At 36.6% G+C, this 20850-nt stretch overlaps 1 protein-coding gene across 7 annotated transcripts in view; it reads left to right on the forward strand.

Annotated features, from left to right (window-relative positions):
* KCNT2 (potassium sodium-activated channel subfamily T member 2) overlaps nucleotides 1-20850 on the forward strand; it is a 116619-nt gene that overhangs the window by 45340 nt on the left and 50429 nt on the right. For all 7 annotated transcript variants that reach the window (XM_088170141.1, XM_088170137.1, XM_014885803.2 and 4 more), the window contains exons 10-11: nucleotides 17751-17931; nucleotides 20021-20185. In XM_088170141.1, the coding sequence (XP_088026267.1) occupies nucleotides 17751-17931; nucleotides 20021-20185 (346 nt within the window). The remainder of the gene's footprint in view (nucleotides 1-17750; nucleotides 17932-20020; nucleotides 20186-20850) is intronic.

The raw sequence follows: 20850 nt of genomic DNA on the forward strand, positions 1-20850 counted from the left end.
ACAAAACTTTTCAGTAATCACCAGTCTGTTGCCACAAGCATGCTTTGGTTCCATTTAGAAACACTGCCCCACTGCATCCAGTACCATGGCTTCAGTAAAGCAAAATTACTAAGCCTAGATTAGTATCTTGTACAGTGCCTTCAGCTGCAGAGCTCTTTCCCCTTAGAAGATGTGGGACATGCTCGTGGTGTGCCTGCCCTCACTGAGCCTCCCTGCTGGCACTCAGGCCCTGTGTGCATTCAGCTGAAACCCCACAGCCCCCTTAGCTCCTGGTTGCCAAGCTTGTGCCATCTGCTGCAAGAGCAACATCAGCACTTGTGAAGCCAGTATAGCTTTAAAACCCAGGTTTTCTGTTCAAAGCCACCTTTTTTTGGCAGACACACAGACAGAGATGGAATGGAGCTTTTTATGGGATTGACATGATTTTATAAGAAGTCCAAGGTGGTAGGATGCCCAGAAAGATTCCTCATTGGCTTTGTTCCCATCTGCATATAATAAGTATTTTCAAAATAACTTTAGCATAACTAGCAGGAAACACACAGAAAATGAATTTCACCTCGTACATCATCTGTAAAGCCATCATTTACATCTCCACATCAGAATCTTCTAAGTGGTGGTTGCACAGATGGGGCACATGCCAGCTTATGTCTTACAACTTAGATGGAAGCTTTCCAATGAAAAGTAAAAAAATAAATTATCGGAGGTTACAACTGATTGGCTAATCTCACAGTCTTTAGATACCATTATTCAGGCTGTCCTTTGCACTCAGAATATAGTAGAGAAGGGCTCCTTCTGCATTTTTGTACACAGCTGACAATTTTCACTGTTATTACAGAGCAAACAGTAATCACAACAAAATTATGCTCTATTCCACTCTTTGATCGTTGGTGATAATTGTTTATGGATCTGGGGGTGGAACTCATTTGCAGGTCAGTAAATCTATAAGACCATTTTCATCTATCTGTAATTTATAGATTACATACAAAGATTTTTTTTCTCTTTTTCTGACTTGAAAGACAGATCAGGCTGTCCAATGATTTCTCTTTCTTTAAGCATCTCAGTGGCCTTGTAACCAGAGCAATTTTACATCTACTAAAACATGTGTGCTCCAATATGACAGACTGTTGAGCAGTTACTATTGAGACAGTTCTAGCGAGAGTTACAGACCTAGTCATAATATGTGTTGTGTCATTAAGCTAATGGATGTTTGCACTTGTTCGTCAAATGGAATACTAATTATTTCTGTAAACTGTACAAGAAGACAAATAACAGTGAATGAGTATTTCAGGCATCTTTCTGTGACAGTGAATCATCTATTAGAAGTTATTTTGAATTCTAAAGCAGTGTTAGTCATATAGTGTAGAGTGATTAGCTTGTGAAAGAGGTGGCTACAAATTCTTTGAGGTGGACAGTTATTTTTTTTCGTACTCAAACCTGCAAAAACTTTACTTATGCTTTCATGGAAAGCTCACTGAGGTCAGTCTTAACTTCAGTGCCTTCAGCATCAGAAAATAAGGATGTTTCCACACAGTAACTTACAGAATACCTGTAGAATGGCAGTACTGTAGCCTCAATGGCAGTTACCCACTCACAGTTCTCATCAGAAGGAAGCAGTAGGAGTGAGTTGCTTGAAAGGATGAAGACAAATCCCAACAATGATCTAGTCCAAACAAGACAAGTAAAAAAATTATGATTTGGAACAATGTATCAAAAGAAAAAAAAACACCAACCAAGAAAGGATTAATCACAGACAATTTTAGAGAGGAAAAGGTATCTCAGTGCTCCAGTTCCTTTTATTATCAGTAAGTAGATATAAACACCTCAGAAGATGATCTGAAGGGAACTAAATCACTCCATGGACATCTCAACTTTACCTTTTTGTGTTGATTTTGACAGGAGCCTGTAATGGCAGTTATCCAAGAAAGATGCCTAGCCTTAAGTAGGATGAAAAGTGTTGGTGGATTATGTAATGTAAAATAAAATGTGGATTTTTATCCAGTGCAGTTCTTTCTGTGCTGTTACATTCTGTTGTGTCAGTGTGAGCAGTGTCAGTGATCAGGACTGGTCTCAGTTTGATTTAGAGAGATTTTCTGCATACCAGGACAGCCCAAGTTAAGACTGTGCTTCTGTCTTTTAGAATCTAATTATTCTAAAGTAGTAAAGCATGTGAAGTTTCAGGAGCTAACAGAATAAACAAGAGCTGCAGAATTTAAATCCTAGAATATTATACAACATTAATTGAAAGTTCTAAGTAACTGTAAATAATACAAAATAAATTATTCAGCTATTACCAGAATCCCACAAAGCACTGAAGTAATAGCAGTGGTACTTTTCTTTCTCTGAAACAAAGCAGATCTGTCAGGAACCTGCTTGTTTCAAACATGGAATCTCTGTTTCTTGCTCTGAAGTATTCCCATGCAGTGCTCTCCTAACATCAGCAAGCAGATCTGGAAGTAGGCCAGTAGCACATGCAGTACCTTCCACATCCATTGTACCAACTCCCAGCCTGCCCTTGTCCTGCTCCTCAATTCCTGGAACCAGGGCAGTGTGCGTGGCTGCTTTCTCCCCATGTGTGCAATGGAAATCGAGGTTGAGTTCAGACACTGCTTTTACACTTCCTTAAGTGAGGCAACAGTGAAAAGGCTGTGCAGCTCCTGGGAGGTCAACAGCAAAACATTTCCTAAAATATCCACTAATTATTTGTGAGCAAATGATCTATAAATTCAACTAGAGTTCACGTGAAATGTTGCCTTCTGGGAAAAAACTGTGCATGAACTCAAGGCCAACATTCTTGTGAGCTTTGGTAGGAGAAACACATAATGAATACAGAGTTTATCTGTTTAGATACAGGAATTTCTAAGGTGGCTCTGCTGAAATCTGCTGTATAAGTCACATGGGAAAACAGTGTTGCCAAAAATAGTTTAGATTTAGTTTGCCAATTTAGATTATTTAAATAAAACAAATTCAGATACAACTCTTAGAGTTTCTTTTGGAATACAAATTTATGGAATAGCCACACTTCTTTCACCTTTGCTAGCACTGGCATCCATTTGCTTACATGCCTGTGATTAATACTTAAAAGGCCAAGGCTTTTCAAAAGGTGAGCAAATGTAATGGAAAATTACCATGAAAATATGAAATAAACCCCACAATTGTTTCTTTGATTAATGCCTTTTCCTATTTTTATGCAACTATTTTATTGTGACAACACAGAAATATTGCCATATACAATTTTCTTCATTGATGTCTCTGGTTTTGTAATAATACACTTTAAAAATATTTTTTCATATTTAAGTTCAAGAGTTCAGATCTGAAAAAAGCATGTGAGTTATTAGTGCTGATGAGGAGTGTTGGATAAGGATGTGTGCTGGTTAGTTGTTGTGAAAGGCAGATCAGAAATCATGTATTATAGGGAGAGCAGAAGTATTGAAGCTCAATCAGAAGTCTTTTTGGCTACCCATCAAAGACAGTTTCTATGGAAACCTAGATAATTATACAGTGATTTTCATGCTATTTTAGTTATTAATTTGGTAGTGACATAATATTTCCTTTGTTAATCTTTTTAGATGTTTCTACATAGTTATTTCTAAAATAATTAGGTCAGCATCTTTCCCATGGCTCATGCAGGGAATTCTCTGTGCCACTGATGTAATGGAATATTTAAAACTCGACACAGACACTAGCGAAATTAATAACAATTTGAATAGTCTATTTACTGTAGTCTGTGGAAAAAAGTCATAAAGGTTAGAAGGTTCAATCTCAATTATCTTCTTAGTGTGAGAGATACATTTGTAGTCATCTTGTTTGCTTAAAATAAAAAATAATCAGACTAAATGATAGCTCTGAAAGCTGCCTTCACAAAGCCTCTCCAAAATGAGGTATCAACAACATTATTTATAAGCAAATTCTCCTATTTGGATTATATATATAAATATTAAATTAAGCAATTAAACAGTGTGATTGAGAGATTTCTGTTCTTTTATTTCACCCTGGAAAATGAGACAGATTCATGTACTTGTGATCTTTTCAAGTTACAAACTTTGCTAATTTTTTAGAACAGGTTACAGGTCATTTATTAGTCTGAAAATCAGTAGTTCCAAACTGAATGTAGATATAGGTGGGCAAAGTTAAATTTGTATAAATTTGAAAGGCAAAATTAACTTATCCACATTTTTTGTTCTCTGTTGTAGCACAAAATATCTCAGTATTTCGGTACAATGCAGTGTGTGCCTCTACCTTATAGGTCAAGTAAATCATCCTTTGACAATTAATGTAATTGCAATTTCACAGTCTAGTAGTATATTCTATAAATCAATATTTTAAATTGACACTGGGAAGAATTTTCAGCCTGTCTTGCAAAGCCTTTACTCTTGGTGGGAGTTACACATCAAAGCACTTACTTAGCATTCTGAAAGTTCCAGCCTCTATCCTCTGAAGCATTTTTATCTTTCTCTTCTAATAATTTTTTAATGCCATGTGAAGGTAGTGAAACTTCAGTAATCAGAATATGCATATTTAGGGAGGGTGCAAATCATATATTCAAAACCAAACTCCTGCCCAAGAAGAAGATAAAATGTCACTCAGATTCTTTCCCAATATTTTCCCCAATAACTTCCATGGGAGGTAAAAATTCTCAAATACCAAATGCTGCTAATATTTACATCAATAATCTTGACAACTTTTCATTGAAGATGCATTGAGAATATTAGGGAGTCACAATATTTTGGAAAACATTCTGCACTCTGAATATGCCATTGGGAGAATTTCAGCTTTTATTATCATGACATCTTGCAATAGAGTAATAATATTACCAGATACCATGACAAGCAGAGCTTGTTCTGGCAGCAGAGACCAATTACAATTACAAATGGAGAAAAAAAAAAAGCAAATGATTTTGAGTCATATAACATTTGGACTGTTAGAAATACAATTCTAAGACTGCATCTCCATGGTGTCCTTTCTCCAGCAATCATATTTTGAATTTTGTGAGTGATAATAAAATCAAGCTTGTTGCTAATATTAACTAATTATGGCTTGTCAACACATGTAAAGCAACATGTGAAATTGCTCAAAGTTGGTCTAAATGCATTTCTGTCCTTATTCCTTTGCAGGAAAAAAGCACAAAATAGAGTGACTGTGAGGAATATGTAATATCTCAGTAAAATTAAAAAAGTAAATTAGCAAAATGTGCTTTCAATGTCATAAAACGAGGTTTAGAGAAAATGTAGAAGTGATTGTCCAAAGAGCAAGGATAAAGAATAACAAAGAAAAACAGAGCACCATATTCCATGAAAAAACCCCAAACAGTAACCGTATTTTAATATGTGCAATATGCATTTGAGATGTGCATGTCTTGAAAATTATCAACACTTGCCAAAGATTCACAGGAAAAATGCAGTCAGATAAAAGGATTTGACATAGGGAGCCAGCGAGGTGAACTGAGCAGGCATGCAGGTTACTAGGATGGAGGTTTTCTAGTAAGCTTTCCATTGGTTTATAAACACACAAGCTTATAAGTAGATCCCTTGTGTGAAAATGTAAATGTTATATATGCAAAAGATGTTTGTTACCTTCAGAACAAGGGTGAAAAGAAAAAGTGCTGGAATGAAAGTTGATCTGGAGTGTAACCAGAGTCTGCAGGATGTGAAATACTGTACGATCATACTGGCAAAATAAATCTTAGGTTTTGATTTGGTTTTGGGAAGACTTATATGAAAGCAGGTATAGTTCCCTTTAAAGGGTTAATTTGATATACGAAATAAATGTTTGAACCCTCAGTCTTCCATGTCTTTCCTTACAGGAAGGCATTACATTTCACAAGCTTCATTTTGTCTTTGCAGTAAAAAGAAAAACCTGATACTCACATGGTGTCTGAAAATACGCTATCATTTTAGACAGTAGCAAATAGAATGCCAAGTGTAACAATGGTGAGTAACTATGCTGAGAATGTTACTTCACCATTCAGTAGCTGGCATCAAACCATCATCACTCACAAATCCTGGCTCGAAAATGAAGTCATTAGCATGCAGACTTAAAAAAATAAATATATCTTTCATTGACTGATTTATTAGGCTGACAAACCATTTATTTTACTTTACAGAGATTTGGTGTTTGTGGTGGTTTTTGCTAACACATTTAATGGTATTATCAGATGCCATCGGATATTCTGGTTGTCCAGTGAGCAGTAACTCATTATGGTGATTTGGGATCAGCATAACTCTTCAGTGCTTTGTTCACTTTTGTTATCTGTTTCATATTCCAACTATATTTTAAGGGTGTGGAGTTTAACAAAGTTCATATTTATCAAATCAGAAAGTGAAGAGTTAAAAAAGTTGTTTGATATAACTCTGGGCATACAAACAGAACTTGACACCAGCCTCCAGGGACTATTCACTCACTCCGTGTCTGTATTAAACATGTTGATGCTTTTTGGCATGTTGAAAGCACATCTCAGAGGCTTTGGCAGAAATCAGGTTGTGATACCAGATCATCTAAAAAGAAGGATTTTAATGCACTTAAAATGTTTTTTAAAAGAAAAAAATCACATCTAAAGTGCATTTTAAAAAGACCTATTCTGTATAGTTGGTAATCCATTAGAAATTACCATAATATTTAGACAGATGTTTTTCGAAGAAGTGAAGAGTAAAGGCACAGTCAGCCATAGAGTGTCACACTTGGGTGATAAATACACATAAAACAGTAGTTTGTAGATATAGACCCTTTAGGGTATAATCCAAATAAAAAGCACTCCGATTAGTGAGTTTTGTACTTCCACTGGCAATTAAAACCTTCTAAAAAAAGTTAAAGGTGGTAAATTAGTTGAGTTGTGTTGTATCAGTGTACTTATAAAGGAACTCAAGTATGTGCCTGAAGCTGAACATATGCTCCCATTCTATGCACAAACACAGCTGTATTTTTTCATGTTTCTGGAAGTTTTGCATTTCTACCATATATAAGTGTATATTAGAGTGGAAATGCCTGAGTCACAGCAATAAGGAACTAAAAATAATCAGTGTTCATTAGTATAAATTGAAGAACAAGCCATGGGTTGACTTTGTAGACTGCAAACATAACAATAGGCATGAAATGCTATGGCCAGTTCCTTTGGGCACAGAACACCCAGAGTAAGTAATGGCACTGCACAGCAAGCAGGGTGTTCTCTTTGCTGAAGGAGTAGGGGATCATACAAGAGACAAGGCTGTTTAAAGGTTTGCTGCATTGTTCAGAACAAAACTCTTTGTGGCATTCCATTTCATTTACTTTTTATTTTATATTTTAGGTCATTGTTACCACTGGCTTTTGTACATGGCAAGCCTTAGTCAGCTGCTGAGAATGAGCACTTAATCTGCTTTTTGGTTTAAATACAGTCCTATATTTTGCAAGTTTCTTTTCATTAGAGATGAGCAGAGGAAAAACAAGTAAATGCAAATATCTTATGCAAAGAAGTTAAAAATAAATTTACTGATGAGAGGGCACAGCTACATATGGGCATGTACTTGCTTTTACTAAAATTGGATAAATCACTGAATATTTCAAGTTGGAAGTAACCCATCATCAAGTCTAAGTCCCTGCTCCTAACACGTTTACCTAAAACTAAATCATATGACTAAAAGCTTTGTCCAGATGGTTCTTGAACTCTGGCAGGCTTGGTGCCAGGACCACTTTCTAGGGGAGCCTGTTGCACTGCCAAAACACCCTGAGTAAAGAAATTTACTTCTGTTTTAACTTTCCCTGTAGCAATAAGAATGACTGTGGGTCATCTTTTAAATGTACTCCTTCACTTGGATCTCTTTTTGTTCACTTCACTAATATTCTAAAACTATAAAAGAAAAAAATGCACAAAATATTCAGCCAACTTTAAGGCAAATATGAAATGCTTCCTATTGAATATTCAGAGTGAAAGTCTAATTTTATGAGTTGTAGTGTGTGTGTAGTAAGAATAAAATCTTACTGAATATTCTCCATGGGCTAAGCAATCAAGGGGAAAACATGCCAGACAAAACATAGCAGAAATTATAGAATATGCTGTCAGTCCTGGTAGGCACAGTGATCTTCCTTCTTCTTCCTTCCCCTTCACCTCTCTGCTGTTGTGATCATTTGTCCCATTCAAGCATGGCTGCTTGAGGAAGTTCCCCTTTTCACTCACTTGTCTCTTGTTTTTTGGTCATTATAACACCACCTGTGCCCTTCCTTTAGATGATGAGTATTAATCATGTACACTGTTATTTTTTTTTTTCCTAAACATGCTTGTATTTGTTAAACAGTCAAACCTCACATTTCAAGAGTCCTGAGATGTCTTGGATTGCAATGATTTTTAAGAAAAGTAATATGTATAGATCCATTTGAATTCCAGCCAAAGAAATTATTAGACTTGGAAGTTTTTCTTCAAGCAAGCACATTGTCAGAACAGGTGTCCCAAAGAAAATTTCTCTTTCAGAAAACTCTAAAATCATTTTAAATTGAGGATTTTTCACTCAACTAAAACATTTCATTGAAATCACCAGTGTTAACAGTAGTGAGGAGCAGGAGGAAAATGATGACAGTGAAATCCCACAGCTTGCTGATCAAAACAAGAGTTCAAGGTATCCAAGCCCTCTGGCTCGTAGCTAAAAGAATTGCTGGGTTTCCAAGCAGGAACTCAAACCATAAAGGAGTCTACCCTGTAATGCATGGTAGAATATATTGCTTTTATCTCCTCACAGATTACCTCCTGTAATTTTCACCCCATTACACAACCTCTGTTTAACGCTTCCCCTCTTTCTGGTGTTTTAGCAAACCTAAGCATTAAGTCTGGTGCTTAATTATATCTTTTCCACAAGCCAGTTGTTTCCTTGGTCACTGTCCAAAAGGTTGTCTCTAAGACTGTAGGTCAACAAGGAGGCGACTCTGAAGTAAAAATACCTTTCCAGAAGGAACACAAACAAGGAAAATTTACTTATGTGGCACGCATTTTCATGTGTGCCTTGGTTATTTAAGAACAATTTGTTATGAAATAAAAGAGCCAGAGCATACCATATGAGTATTTCAAATAAACCCCCCAGGCTGTATTTTAGGTCACATTGCAGTTTCCATACACCCCTTTGTGTCTTGCCCTCTTCAGTGAACTTTCTGCTCATCATGAATCTGCAGTGTTTTAAATAGACAGACTGGATATATCAGTGCACTTTTCTTGGATCTGCCCATACAGCCACCTCTTTAAGCAGCTGTGTGGACGCTCCCCTTGCAAAGCAGCAGCACAGCAAATGTTTCCATTTAGCTCACTGCCTGCTTGAACTCTCTTTGCCTTAAGACTGTCATGGAATGTAGCAGCTACATTGAGGACAAACTAAATACACATGCAGAGGCTTTACTTTCGTAGGCCAGATCAAGCAAACCTTGCTGGCAAGCTGCAGAGCTCTCGCTGTAATTATTGGCCAGATTTTCTATTTCTAATGTTGACAGGAAGGTGACAGATCTGAGAGTAACTGGTGGCCTTTGTTCTTTCCTGTACAGGTGACCTCACTGACAGAGGTATCAACACTTAAAACAACACCTATGCATATGAAAGAAGCTTAAATGATGCCAAATTTGTGCACATAACAGCTAAAATACTGAAAGGAAACACTCACCATGAGAACAAAGACCATTGATGAGCAGTGTTTTCACAGGGCAGTTTGAAATGCAAGGAATGTACACCACTGTCCTCATGTGATCTGACTACAGCCTTTTATCTTAAACATTCTTTCTATATTTACATTTTCAGAAGGGAGAATTATAGAAGCTGGAATTATAGAATTTAAGCTGGAAAGGAAAGCATTACTTGTGAGCCTTCCAAAGGGCTGCATACCTCATAGCTGCAGTTAAAGGGGATGAGACAAGAGGCATTTGATTTCAGTCACTTGCAAGTTTTAGAGCACTCTAGCCTGTATTTTTTACTGGTTTGAGTTTCACAGCAGGATAAACACTACAAGAAAGTCCATTCTTCCTTAATATTACTCATCTGTTATTTTCTAAGACATTCTTTTTTGTTTATGGTGTTAGCAACCATAAAATGTTGCAGCTAGGGTAAGGTAACTCGGCTTGTCCTGTAGCAGCTGTTTCAATAGCAGCAAGGAGAGCTGCAAAAAGAAGTTGCACTCAAAGTGCAGACAGATGAAAAGCTGTCAAGGAGATGTAAAAATGGATGTAAGTGTAAGGAGGATCCATGAATATCCTTAAAAATCAAATGAAAATGCAAAATCTGATACGGAGGGAATTTTGACTTAACAATAAAATTCATTTGTCATTAAAATATGTCATGACTTGAGTTAGGTTGCAAATTAACAAAAGGTTTCTGTCAGTAGCTAACAGAATATTCTGCACGCTGGGTTATCTTTTTCTTATGCACATTTAACAAATATTCAGATAATGAGTCTTTCAATTGTTAGTTCAGTTTGATTGAGGGAGTGTGGGTGGTTTGCATAACAACTGTTACACCCTAAGAGTGTTTCAAAACTGTTGCAAGAAACATTAAACACGATGTTCTGAAGCATAACATTTCGGGTGTATTAAATTAGAGGTTTGCATTTGAATTTTCCAGCACAACACATATAATTTTTTAATATTATAAATAGATTGCTTAATTATTCTTCCCAAGGAAGGATAGGTATAGAATACCTATTTCTGTAGCACTCTGCAGGTGAGGAGTATCTGGTGGTTAAATAGTGACTGCAGGATTCTGTTTCCTGAGTAGTTGCTGACTCCTTGTGTGAGCAGTCCATAACCTCAGGCTCCAGCAGGCTCTTGGGTGCCACAGTGTTGAGGCTACCTAAATTTACTTTATTTACCATCAAAGCTCTGGGGCAGACTGAAAGCACACACAAATACAGGTGGTCCTTTGGGCTTAGAGGCTGAAATGTGGACAGGCCTGCCTGTGGAAGCACACTGAGCTGGAGGCTGCCCAGAGAGGGACCCTCCTTGTGCAGTCTCAATGACCAGAACTCTTTAATTGCAGCTCCACTTCTTATCCCACTAAAGGCAGCAGCAGGAGTAGAAAGGTTCTCACTCAGATTAAACAAATATTTATATACACTTGGTCATTTCATAATCCTCTATTCTGCTTAACAAGATGTTCTGCAGTTGCTGGAAGTCACATGAGTTCCTAGGGGGGACAGTTTATTTTTATAAGTTGAGCTTTTGCAACCATTAGCTGCATATAATGTTCTGATCTTTGGGGAAGGAAAATGCTTATAAAGGAACCATGGGTAAGTATTAATCATATCATCAAACACCATCATTGGGGATAAAGATAAATTTGGAATGCAAACAAAAATGACCTTTCCATCTGAAGAGAAAGTCCGAATTAATTTCTGAGATGGTGGCATTGTTGTGTAGTGAAAGTAAATTCGTCACCCTTACCTCAACTTGTGTTCAAAGTCCTACATAACTGAAAAGTTTGATTCAAAGCTTGTTGAATTAATCCAAGTCTTCCCTTTCCCTATTGTGATTCTGGGGGGGGGGGGGGGGGGGGAAAGAAAAGAAAGGAAAGTGTTGTATGAAAATGAATGCTGGTCTCTGAAAAAACCGTATCTAGAAAAATAGATTTATGTTGAATTCTCTGATGAAATAGCATTAGAGTTGCAAAAATGTCTGAGATTGTTACAACTTTTGTCCTTTAATATTAAGAAACCACAATGTCCAGTATTGGTTTTGTCCAGTCAATGAATGCCCTGCAGCTGATCTGCTGCATTTGTTAGATCAGTTGTTGCCAACCAAGAGCAGCAAGGGTATTTCTCTGCCAATTTACTTTACAGGCAGCGTGACCTTCATCTTTCCAGTCAGCAGTTCTCCCTCATTTCTTTCACTGTCTTGTATGCAGTCAATATTTTCTATGTCCTGAAATTCAGTAATTCCTACAGCTTTAAAGCTTTTTATGTGGAATGAAAGGAGAAAATAACATCTTCTCATTGTAATGATTGAATTTGATAACTTTATGAAAATTGTACGTGTACTTAAACTAGTGGGGTTTTTTTTTCTATTTTAATATTGTTTATGAAAAATTGCTTTTAGAAAATAAATTAGAGAAAAAACACTGATTTTAGAAAAGACCTGAGAAAAGGCACAAGGCTTTGAAAAAATTGAAGCATTTGGTTTTTAGCAAGTTAAAACCTCATCTTCTGGGCTTTTGGATGAGATTAACATTTTATTATTAGTCAGAGTATTTTTTGATTGTTGCTTCACTCTTTTACTTGCTGCAGTTTCTGTCATCCCTTGTTCTTTTCGTCCATCTCTTCATTATTTACACAAGTGTCAGGGTTTCTGTCAGAAAGCATCAGGTTTTTAGGTCACAGGTAGGGTGGTTACCAACACCTTCACATTCTGCATTTATTGTCACAGAGAAGTCAATAGACAATATTTCCATATGCATCTGATACAGGGAGTGAAAAAGAAATGCACTTTAATGTCACTCCAGTTATATTAGTATTCAACCCAGAGTTTGTGAAAATTGCATGTCTAATGATTATATGAATACTAATTCTCCACACTGAGAATTGCTCTTCCATAATGTCTAATTTTAAAATATGAGACAAACCTTCACTGGCTCTGCATGATGTTCTAGAGAAGACTGAACACCCCACAGAGACAATTTCTAATACGAAAAGCTGTTTTCCTCTGTAAAAAGCAGGACTTTCTCCAAATACAGCATTAGTCCCAACACCACTTTCATTTCAAGGACTTCAGACTGGCACCTGCTTAGTATTTATGTCTTTGGCAAGTAGTGAGCACCTTTTGCCAATTTTAAGCAAGACCTCTGTACATTTATCAGACTTTTATGAGATATTGCATCTTCTAGAGTGAGACTGAAGAATGAACTATTCTATAGGTACATTTTATTTTGGTGTAGAGATTGAGGAAGTTTCCTTAAGCAGTAACAGTCACTGTAGTGGTAAAATAAGTCTCAAATGCTTGTCTGTATCCTGATTAGTCAACATGGCCCTTTTCTTCAGTATTTCACTGTATTTGTACTTTACCCATGAATATTTGCTAGAGTTAATAGTCTATCAACAACTTTGTTTAGTTCATTCCAGTTTTTTTCATAAAGAAAAAAGAAAAAAATCTGTGATACTAGGCTCAGAAATTGTTAAAATAACATGAACAGCAATTGGCAGGGACAATCAAATCGAAGTTTAATTTCTAATTTGTTCTAGGATCACCATTCTCTGGTAGGATATGAAGAATTTGTAAAGAGTTTTGGATGTGAGAAACTACTGATGACATTTGCTTAAGCAGGATTGCTGTGCTTGTGAGTTAGTTCAGGTGTAACTTCTGTACTACAGAAGCACTTAGCCTTTGCCACAGAATCACACTGAATGTGGTAAAATGAATCCATGTTGAGTTCAATACATTCATTAGCTGGTCCCTTCAGCCAGCTGCTGTAAACATGGCAAAGTAATTACACAAGGTGGAGCTCAAAGTTATAGGTCCAAAAAAACCAGTGCTGGTAATTGCTGCCTGATCCTCAGCACACAGAAGCAGCTCTGGCTTTTGGCTCAGCCTCTGGTGCATTATTTTAGACCTCAGGAAGTTGTACGTGTAAACAATAATTTTCTCTAGAAGTGAAAATGTAGAAATCAGATTAATTTGTCAATGCTGACAAATGAAAATATAAACTGATATCAAATAGACTCTAAACAATTGCTTATAAATAAGGATAGTTAATGCATATTATTTGCAAAATACTATCCAAATGGTTCTTGTTACATCCATTTCTGTGACATACTTCTGCAGTATAATAAAAAACTGACAGTCTCAAGGATTATTTTACTCTGCAGGATTTATTTCTGTAGTGCATGTAGAGACAGCTTATTTACAAACAGGAGTTAGTTTTGGCACATAAGGTACTCAAGCAAACAAAGATTCCTGGAACTAGAAAGAAAGCTTCCAGTAAAACAGACTGAACTCTCAAAAGTTCAAATAATACCCAAACTAAACATTACCAATCTTCAGAGATTACATGTTATTCTCTTTACTTTTTGTTTTTCAAGTACAGTGGTAGCAGAGTATTTGGAATCATACTTCTGTCCTCTGGATGTTTGTAATATATTTTCTGATGCTACTTTTGCTTCAGCAGACACTTAGTTTGGTTTTCCGTGGGGTTTTTTAGAAATACTAAATCCCTTCTGCATTGAGGCAATTTTGTTTTGTTGTGTCTCCCTTAGATCCACTGTGAAAAGACAGACTTCCTGAATTCACAGGAGTCCTAAAATTGCCATAGAAGGTGCTGACTTGGCCTTATGTTTAATTAGGACTCTCTGTGTACCGATTATTACAGTGGTTTATTTTCTCCACAAAAACAATTAGGTGTTAGCATCGCCTTTACTGCACATTCCTTTCTTGCTTGAAATAATTTTGTTTATCCAAGGATGACTAAATAAATTACTTATCTTCAGGAGATGAAAGAGGAAGAGGAAGCAAACAAGGAGACAAAAATATCACCAAAAAAATCAAAACAGGCAAAATATGGAGCCCGAATTACTGCACATTTCATTATATCAGGACACAAGAAAGCAGACACAAGAGCATGTGTATTTTTACATGCAAAATTTATGCTAAAAATAACGATTAACACTTCATTTCTGAAAATAGCTGATACTTTTTCATCCAGAGAATTGGGATGTATTAAAGGATGTCAATGAGTTGTGGGGAGTGGAATAACTAATCCATGTGAACTTGGCTTCTTGGACATCCACTGATGTTCTGCTGCACTCTCTCTGCAGTGTAATCAGGTAATTCCCAGACAGGTGGGAATGTGCTGTCAGTGCTGAGTAATATATCTGTGAAGGCATTGTTGGTGAGCTGAAAGTATAATATTCTTGGGGGAGTAGTCACAGAGGTAATATTTTAATTTTTAATTGGACTCCCATGAAGCTGTCTCTTTGAAAATCAGATTTTTTTTTCCTGCAGTTTGGTGCTCTCTGGCTCCAATAAAGAAAAACAGCAGAGCATCAAACCACCCAGACTTGGTAACCTGATTTTAGATTTACCATTTCCTTGTATGCAGAATGAGGGCTTCAAGTACAGTTTGGTAGAACTGCAAATGAGGTGCAAATAATTTCGAAGAAAGAAACGAATTTGATCAACAAGTTGTTAGAAGAGCTGAATTTCTTCTTCAGCAAACTAAATGTGGGAAGTGAGCTCATGCCCACTAAGTTCCATGAGAAACATCTCGAATCCACAACGTTTTGGATCAGGAACATTTGTTTGGTGGCTTCAGGGAGTAAGAATACATAGAACTGTAAGGGGGTAGAGGTGATAAATGAAATCTTGATCTCACTGAATTCAATGGGAATTCTAGTCTTCACTTAGAAAAGGCTGAAATAGTTCATATATTACCTTATTTCAATTCAGCTAAAGTATGATTGGGTGGGCTGGCTATGGAAATCTCAATAACAGTAACAACAACAACAATAATTCAAGACCTAAGTTTTCCTATCATCAAGCTATTAAAAAATGTCAAGGTTTTACAAAAAGAGCAAGAAATAAACAATTCTAATTCCTTGAAAATGAGAAAAAAACTAGCCTGAGGCTACCAAATTTTTATATTTTAATCCATCCTGTCAGATACCAGGAGTAAAACTGATCCTTTTGCATTTACAAACACCAAACAATTTCACAGGCATGAACATCAGAAAAAAATGCATCTTTACCAATGATAGGCTCATGCATTATGGTTCAATACAACGTGATCTGCAGATATTTAGTCTGCTGAGGGCAGTTGTGTAGTAGTCCTGTTACAGGGGAACCATACCCCAGCTCAGTGTAACTGTTGCTTTGGTCTTTATGAGCTTAATTCCTGAAGTCAAGGTTTTGTGGTTTTGGGATATATCCACAAAAGGCAGCTAGAGAGAAGAAAATGCACACAGGTGATTGAGAATAGTGAAATAAAGAATTAAAAATCCATCTCCATTCTGCTTTTAAAACTACATGTAACTTACGTGAGTATTGATATTAAAATAACTTCTTTTGCCAGGCTTCAGTGCCTTTACAATATACTGCATTATTTCATATTAAAACTAGAAAAGGCTTTAGCTGAGAAACTTTCTTGTCTGAGACCAAAAGAAAACTTCATTAGCATAATTACTTACAGTCCTTCTGTTAGTATTTTCAGGGACAAAAATATAATTATCCTTTTACTAAAAAAAAAAAAAAAAAAAAGAAAAAAGAAAAAAAGAAAAAAAAAACAGCAAAACTGTGAACATAGTGAAATAATGGAAGATCTGGATTACAACTCCAGTGAAAAATGTGGGATGAACTGGATAGGAATATAAATATCAGTTCTGACTGAAGCATACTTAGGCAAACAACAGGGGAAAAAACCCCACCCTTTTTAGAACATTTTGAGATGTGTGAAAACTACAAATGCTAGAACTGTGAAAAGGAAACTGGGAATTTGATCCATATGTTCTGGAAATGCCACTGCCCACAGCTAAATTATATTTGGAGAACAGAAGAGAGAACAGAAGAACAACTGCTAACGCTGTTATAAACACAGGGTCTCCCTGGTGATGCAAAGGTCTTCCCATGGCAGATATTAATGAGGGACTCTTACCATCTGGATACCATACATGAAGAAATAATATTTAGCATATTCTAGAATAATTACTGAGGGATACAATATGATTTGTTAATTATTTCTCTAATTCTCTGAGGAGAAATCATCCTGCTAGCTCCAAGGAGAAAATGTGCTGTTCGGGGTGGTTCACACATTGAGTTTTTTTTTAATATGGGTGAATAGAATTTAAAAGCTTGAACTGATCTAAGTTATTCCACTGTATCAGAGAAGATCATATTTTAAGCTTGGAAAGCTCTTTGCCGTGATATATATGTACAAAGTGAAATATTTTTGAAATCTGCAATGTTTGAAATAGCAGGATGACCTGTGGAGGGATTCTCTTACAGCTTCTCAAAACCAAAAGTGCATCATGCTGATTCCAAGAAAAATAATTACCAGTTAACTTGGGCTACTGTTTACTTCTTCTGAGGAATGTGTGACTGGAAAGGGTGAACTCCACTTGCTCTGCTATTACAGATGCAGCCAAGCCCCATATTTCTACTCCGTCCTTCTAGTGAGCACAGTTTTACCAATTGCCACCTTTCACTTCCTACCTGAAGGCTGACCCTGGATGCTCTCTCCTCTGATAATTCAGGAGTCTGCAGTTCTGATGTTCAGTTTATCCCAGTCAGTCAGTGCCCATTTGTACCATAGAAACCTCCCAATATGCAACGTGTGCTCTCATAACTGCTTCACATCAGTGACTTTCACCACGGAAAGGGCCAGAGACCAACATAAAGAGAGAGATTTAAAGAAAGCTGTATGTGCAGTTTTCTTGGCCACGGCAGCAAACCCTCCCTGAAAAAGTTGAAACATATCTATAAAAAATATTGAACGGTGGCAGCTCTATACCATCTGTTTTGTTCTGGTTTAGAAAGGAATTGCATCAATCCATGATGTTCTATATACTACCTCTCCTTCACAACAGCCACTAAGCAAAACCTAGCAACAGTTGTGCCTATCATATGAAAATAATAAAAAATGTGTTTATTTTATTACAAATGACGTTTGAAAATTGTAACAATATAGCACTTCTGGTTTGATACTAATTTTTGTTTTTCTTGGAAAAAATGTCTTTGCTAAGCAATTTATGAATTCTGAAAATAGTTCTTTGCACATATAATCATCAAGCTTGAACAGTTTTTATTTTTCATGTCTTTATTCATTCTTTTCTACGTAGTATTTGTGGAATTCAGCATCTGGAACGAGCAGGAAACAGGTTGACTCTCTTTGACTCCCTTTATTTCTGCATAGTGACATTTTCTACTGTGGGCTTTGGGGATGTTACACCCAAGATATGGCCTTCAAAGCTGCTTGTTGTCATTATGATCTGTGTTGCTCTTGTGGTGTTGCCCATACAGGTAAATGTGGAATTTTTTTTCTCTTTAGAATTGTTTTTGAAACAAAGGAACGATAACTGAAATAATTTATTGTTACTATTATTCTTGCACAGAAAATGTCAGAAAAAAGAACCATCTATCTCTCCTGTTGTGTTTTTTTCCTTTTTCCTATATGTTCTCCTATACTTTAGATTTATACTAAAAAACAGGGCAGTAATAACAGTTTTCAAGTGCTGATGGAAGTTTTCTGTGCCAGTCATGTACCACAGAGGCCTTCCTTTATCCTGAGATATGGGTTTGTTATTAATGGAGCAATTACAAAAAAACTCCACAACAGTAGCCAGCACTTTCTTTATGAGTACAGCTCTTCCTCTGCAGGCTCTCCCTGTTTCTAATCTTAGTTCTCTCCACTTCCTCTCTTACTCTCACAGCTCAGTGCTAACTTGAAAAAAATCTCATTAAATCTGCAACTCAAGCAAATTGGGTTCACAGCTGTGTATGGAACACATGCACACAGAGCCAGCAGCACAGTTTGGAATTTTTCATGCCTGCCTAAATTTAGGACTTCTTACAGTTTCAACAGAGAAAGAGCAACTTATGAAAATCCAAGTGTTCCAAGGAGTCAGTCAGCTTTATTAAATTTGTACCAAACATTTTCCAGCTCATTAGGTGAGGCTGGATGACAAGAAGTTCGTGAGGTCACATGGGAAACCTGCCAAGATGTTCACTGTTCCACACGTGGTGATCACCCAGCCCTTGTGCCAGAAAAAGAGAATGTGGGGAGACACTGCGTTTTTATCAAAGCTTACAGCAGACCTGCTAGACCATGAAGCTCCAAAGTTTCTCACACAGCCATAATTTCCAGACTCTGCTTCTTTGGCAGAGAGCTAAAGCTCAGTGTGGGCACACAGCACACAAGCCCTGGGAGGGTTGAAGCTCAACCTTTCAACGTTAATTTTCGTGAAGTTATTTAATACTCTAATTAAATATTGAATGTATGTATTCATAGCCATATGTGCTAACACAATTGTATTCTCACTCAGTGAAAAATTAGTGAAATGCATATTCTATTGAAAACTAAAATGTGCTCTGTTTAAGAAATTTGGAATTTCCTAGGACATAGGAATTTAATCCTTAAGGTAGTTCTGATACATACTTCAGGCCCGAGACCTCCACAGGAGCAGTAAATAAATTAGAATCTACTGGAATTTCACATAAATTTACCTATTATTAGCTACTTTATTTTATACCTTTTTAGTGATAATGGGGCTTTATAAAGCTTTCCATACACATAATGGAATGGGAGGCGTTCTCTCCTGAGTGTTTGCCCTTCAATGAGATGAAATCAGTTATTATTCACAATCCAGCCTCTCCTTCAGTGGAATGTGGATGAGAAAAAGATGCTATCACACAAGCATACAGTTAAATTGAGCTCAGTATTAAACATGTGTTACTTACAAGAAGCTTTGAACTGGTATTTGTATGTTTCTTTACAGACTTACAGTATTCTCACAAGTCTGGAGGATTCACAGTAATGTTTGCTGTTAACCTGCATAAATTGTTCAGCTGACAAAAGCAAACTTGCTGTATCAGCAACTGTTGTGTATTTAAGTTGTGTCTGAAATAATAAGGCAGATAAGAGCTTACAGAGCATCACCTTCAGAACACTACTCTGGAAAGAGTTGCTGCCCAAACTAAGAAAAAATGATGCTTCTCTCCAAGTATATTCACAATACATGTGTGAAAACTTAACCTTTCATATGAGGGAAGCAATTACATCTCAATACTAGAAAAAGAGAGCTCAGAGGTATAAAATACTTAAAGCAATAAGGTACCAGCCTTCATTATTTTCTAAACTCCTGTGATTTAATGTATTCTCATGGTATTTTAATGAATTTTCACTGCTGTTTGTGTGTGCTAGATTCTGGCACTATTGCCATGGTTTGTGATCACCTTATTAGAGAAAATTTAACAAAGAAAAAGATATTGTAGACTAAGGGCAGCTTTTCATAGAGGCATGAGATGAACCATACAACATTGCCAAGTTATTGTAGAGTTGTAGTGCTCACCTACTGGTCTCTATTTCACTGACAATTGGCATCTCTTGCAGTTTGAACAGCTGGCATATTTGTGGATGGAGAGGCAAAAGTCCGGAGGAAACTACAGCAGATACAGAGCTCAGACGGAAAAACACGTTGTGCTGTGTGTGAGCTCTCTGAAAATTGACTTACTCATGGATTTCCTAAATGAATTCTATGCCCACCCGAGACTGCAGGTACTGAGAATGAAAAAAAACCCCAGAAAACAAAAAACCCAAAATAGAACAAAAAACCCCTCCAAACACTGTTTGTTTGTTGTGCTACTTTTTTGTTTCTTCGTTTGTTTGTTTGTTTTTAAAAGAAAAGTTTCTGAAATGATTTTGGGAATAGATAGGTGAATTGGGAATCTATACCTGCAATAAGGAGCTGAGATAGCGTTTGGAGGCATTTTAAATTGAGGTATTGAGGTATTGAGGTGAATAGACTAAATAGGTAGAATTAGTGTCTTGTTGAATTGTGCCAGTCTTTTTAGAAAGATATTTCCATGCATATTCCTTAGATTCTACCCCAAAACAGAAAAAAAATGAAAGCTACTCAATTTATTTTTTCCCATTGTTTTGGGACAGGATCCAAAAATCCTCACATGTAAAAACATCCTTTGGTTTTCTCAATGTGCTTTGCTTTTTGCCAGTGTTGGGAATCACAGAATGGGTCAGGTTGGAAGGGACCACCAGGGGTCATCTGGTCCAACCTCCCTGCTCAGGCAGGGTCATCCTAGAGCACATTGCACAGGATTGCAAAGATTAGATCCTCTTGGAATTGTGGAAATTAAGAAACAAATACGTGTACTTTAAAGGACAAAGATCTTGACAGAATACACAGATTTTGTTAGTGTACACAT

This window comes from Sturnus vulgaris, chromosome 9, assembly GCF_052056855.1.
Source record: "Sturnus vulgaris isolate bStuVul1 chromosome 9, bStuVul1.hap1, whole genome shotgun sequence".
In the NCBI taxonomy this organism is placed as follows: domain Eukaryota; kingdom Metazoa; phylum Chordata; class Aves; order Passeriformes; family Sturnidae; genus Sturnus; species Sturnus vulgaris.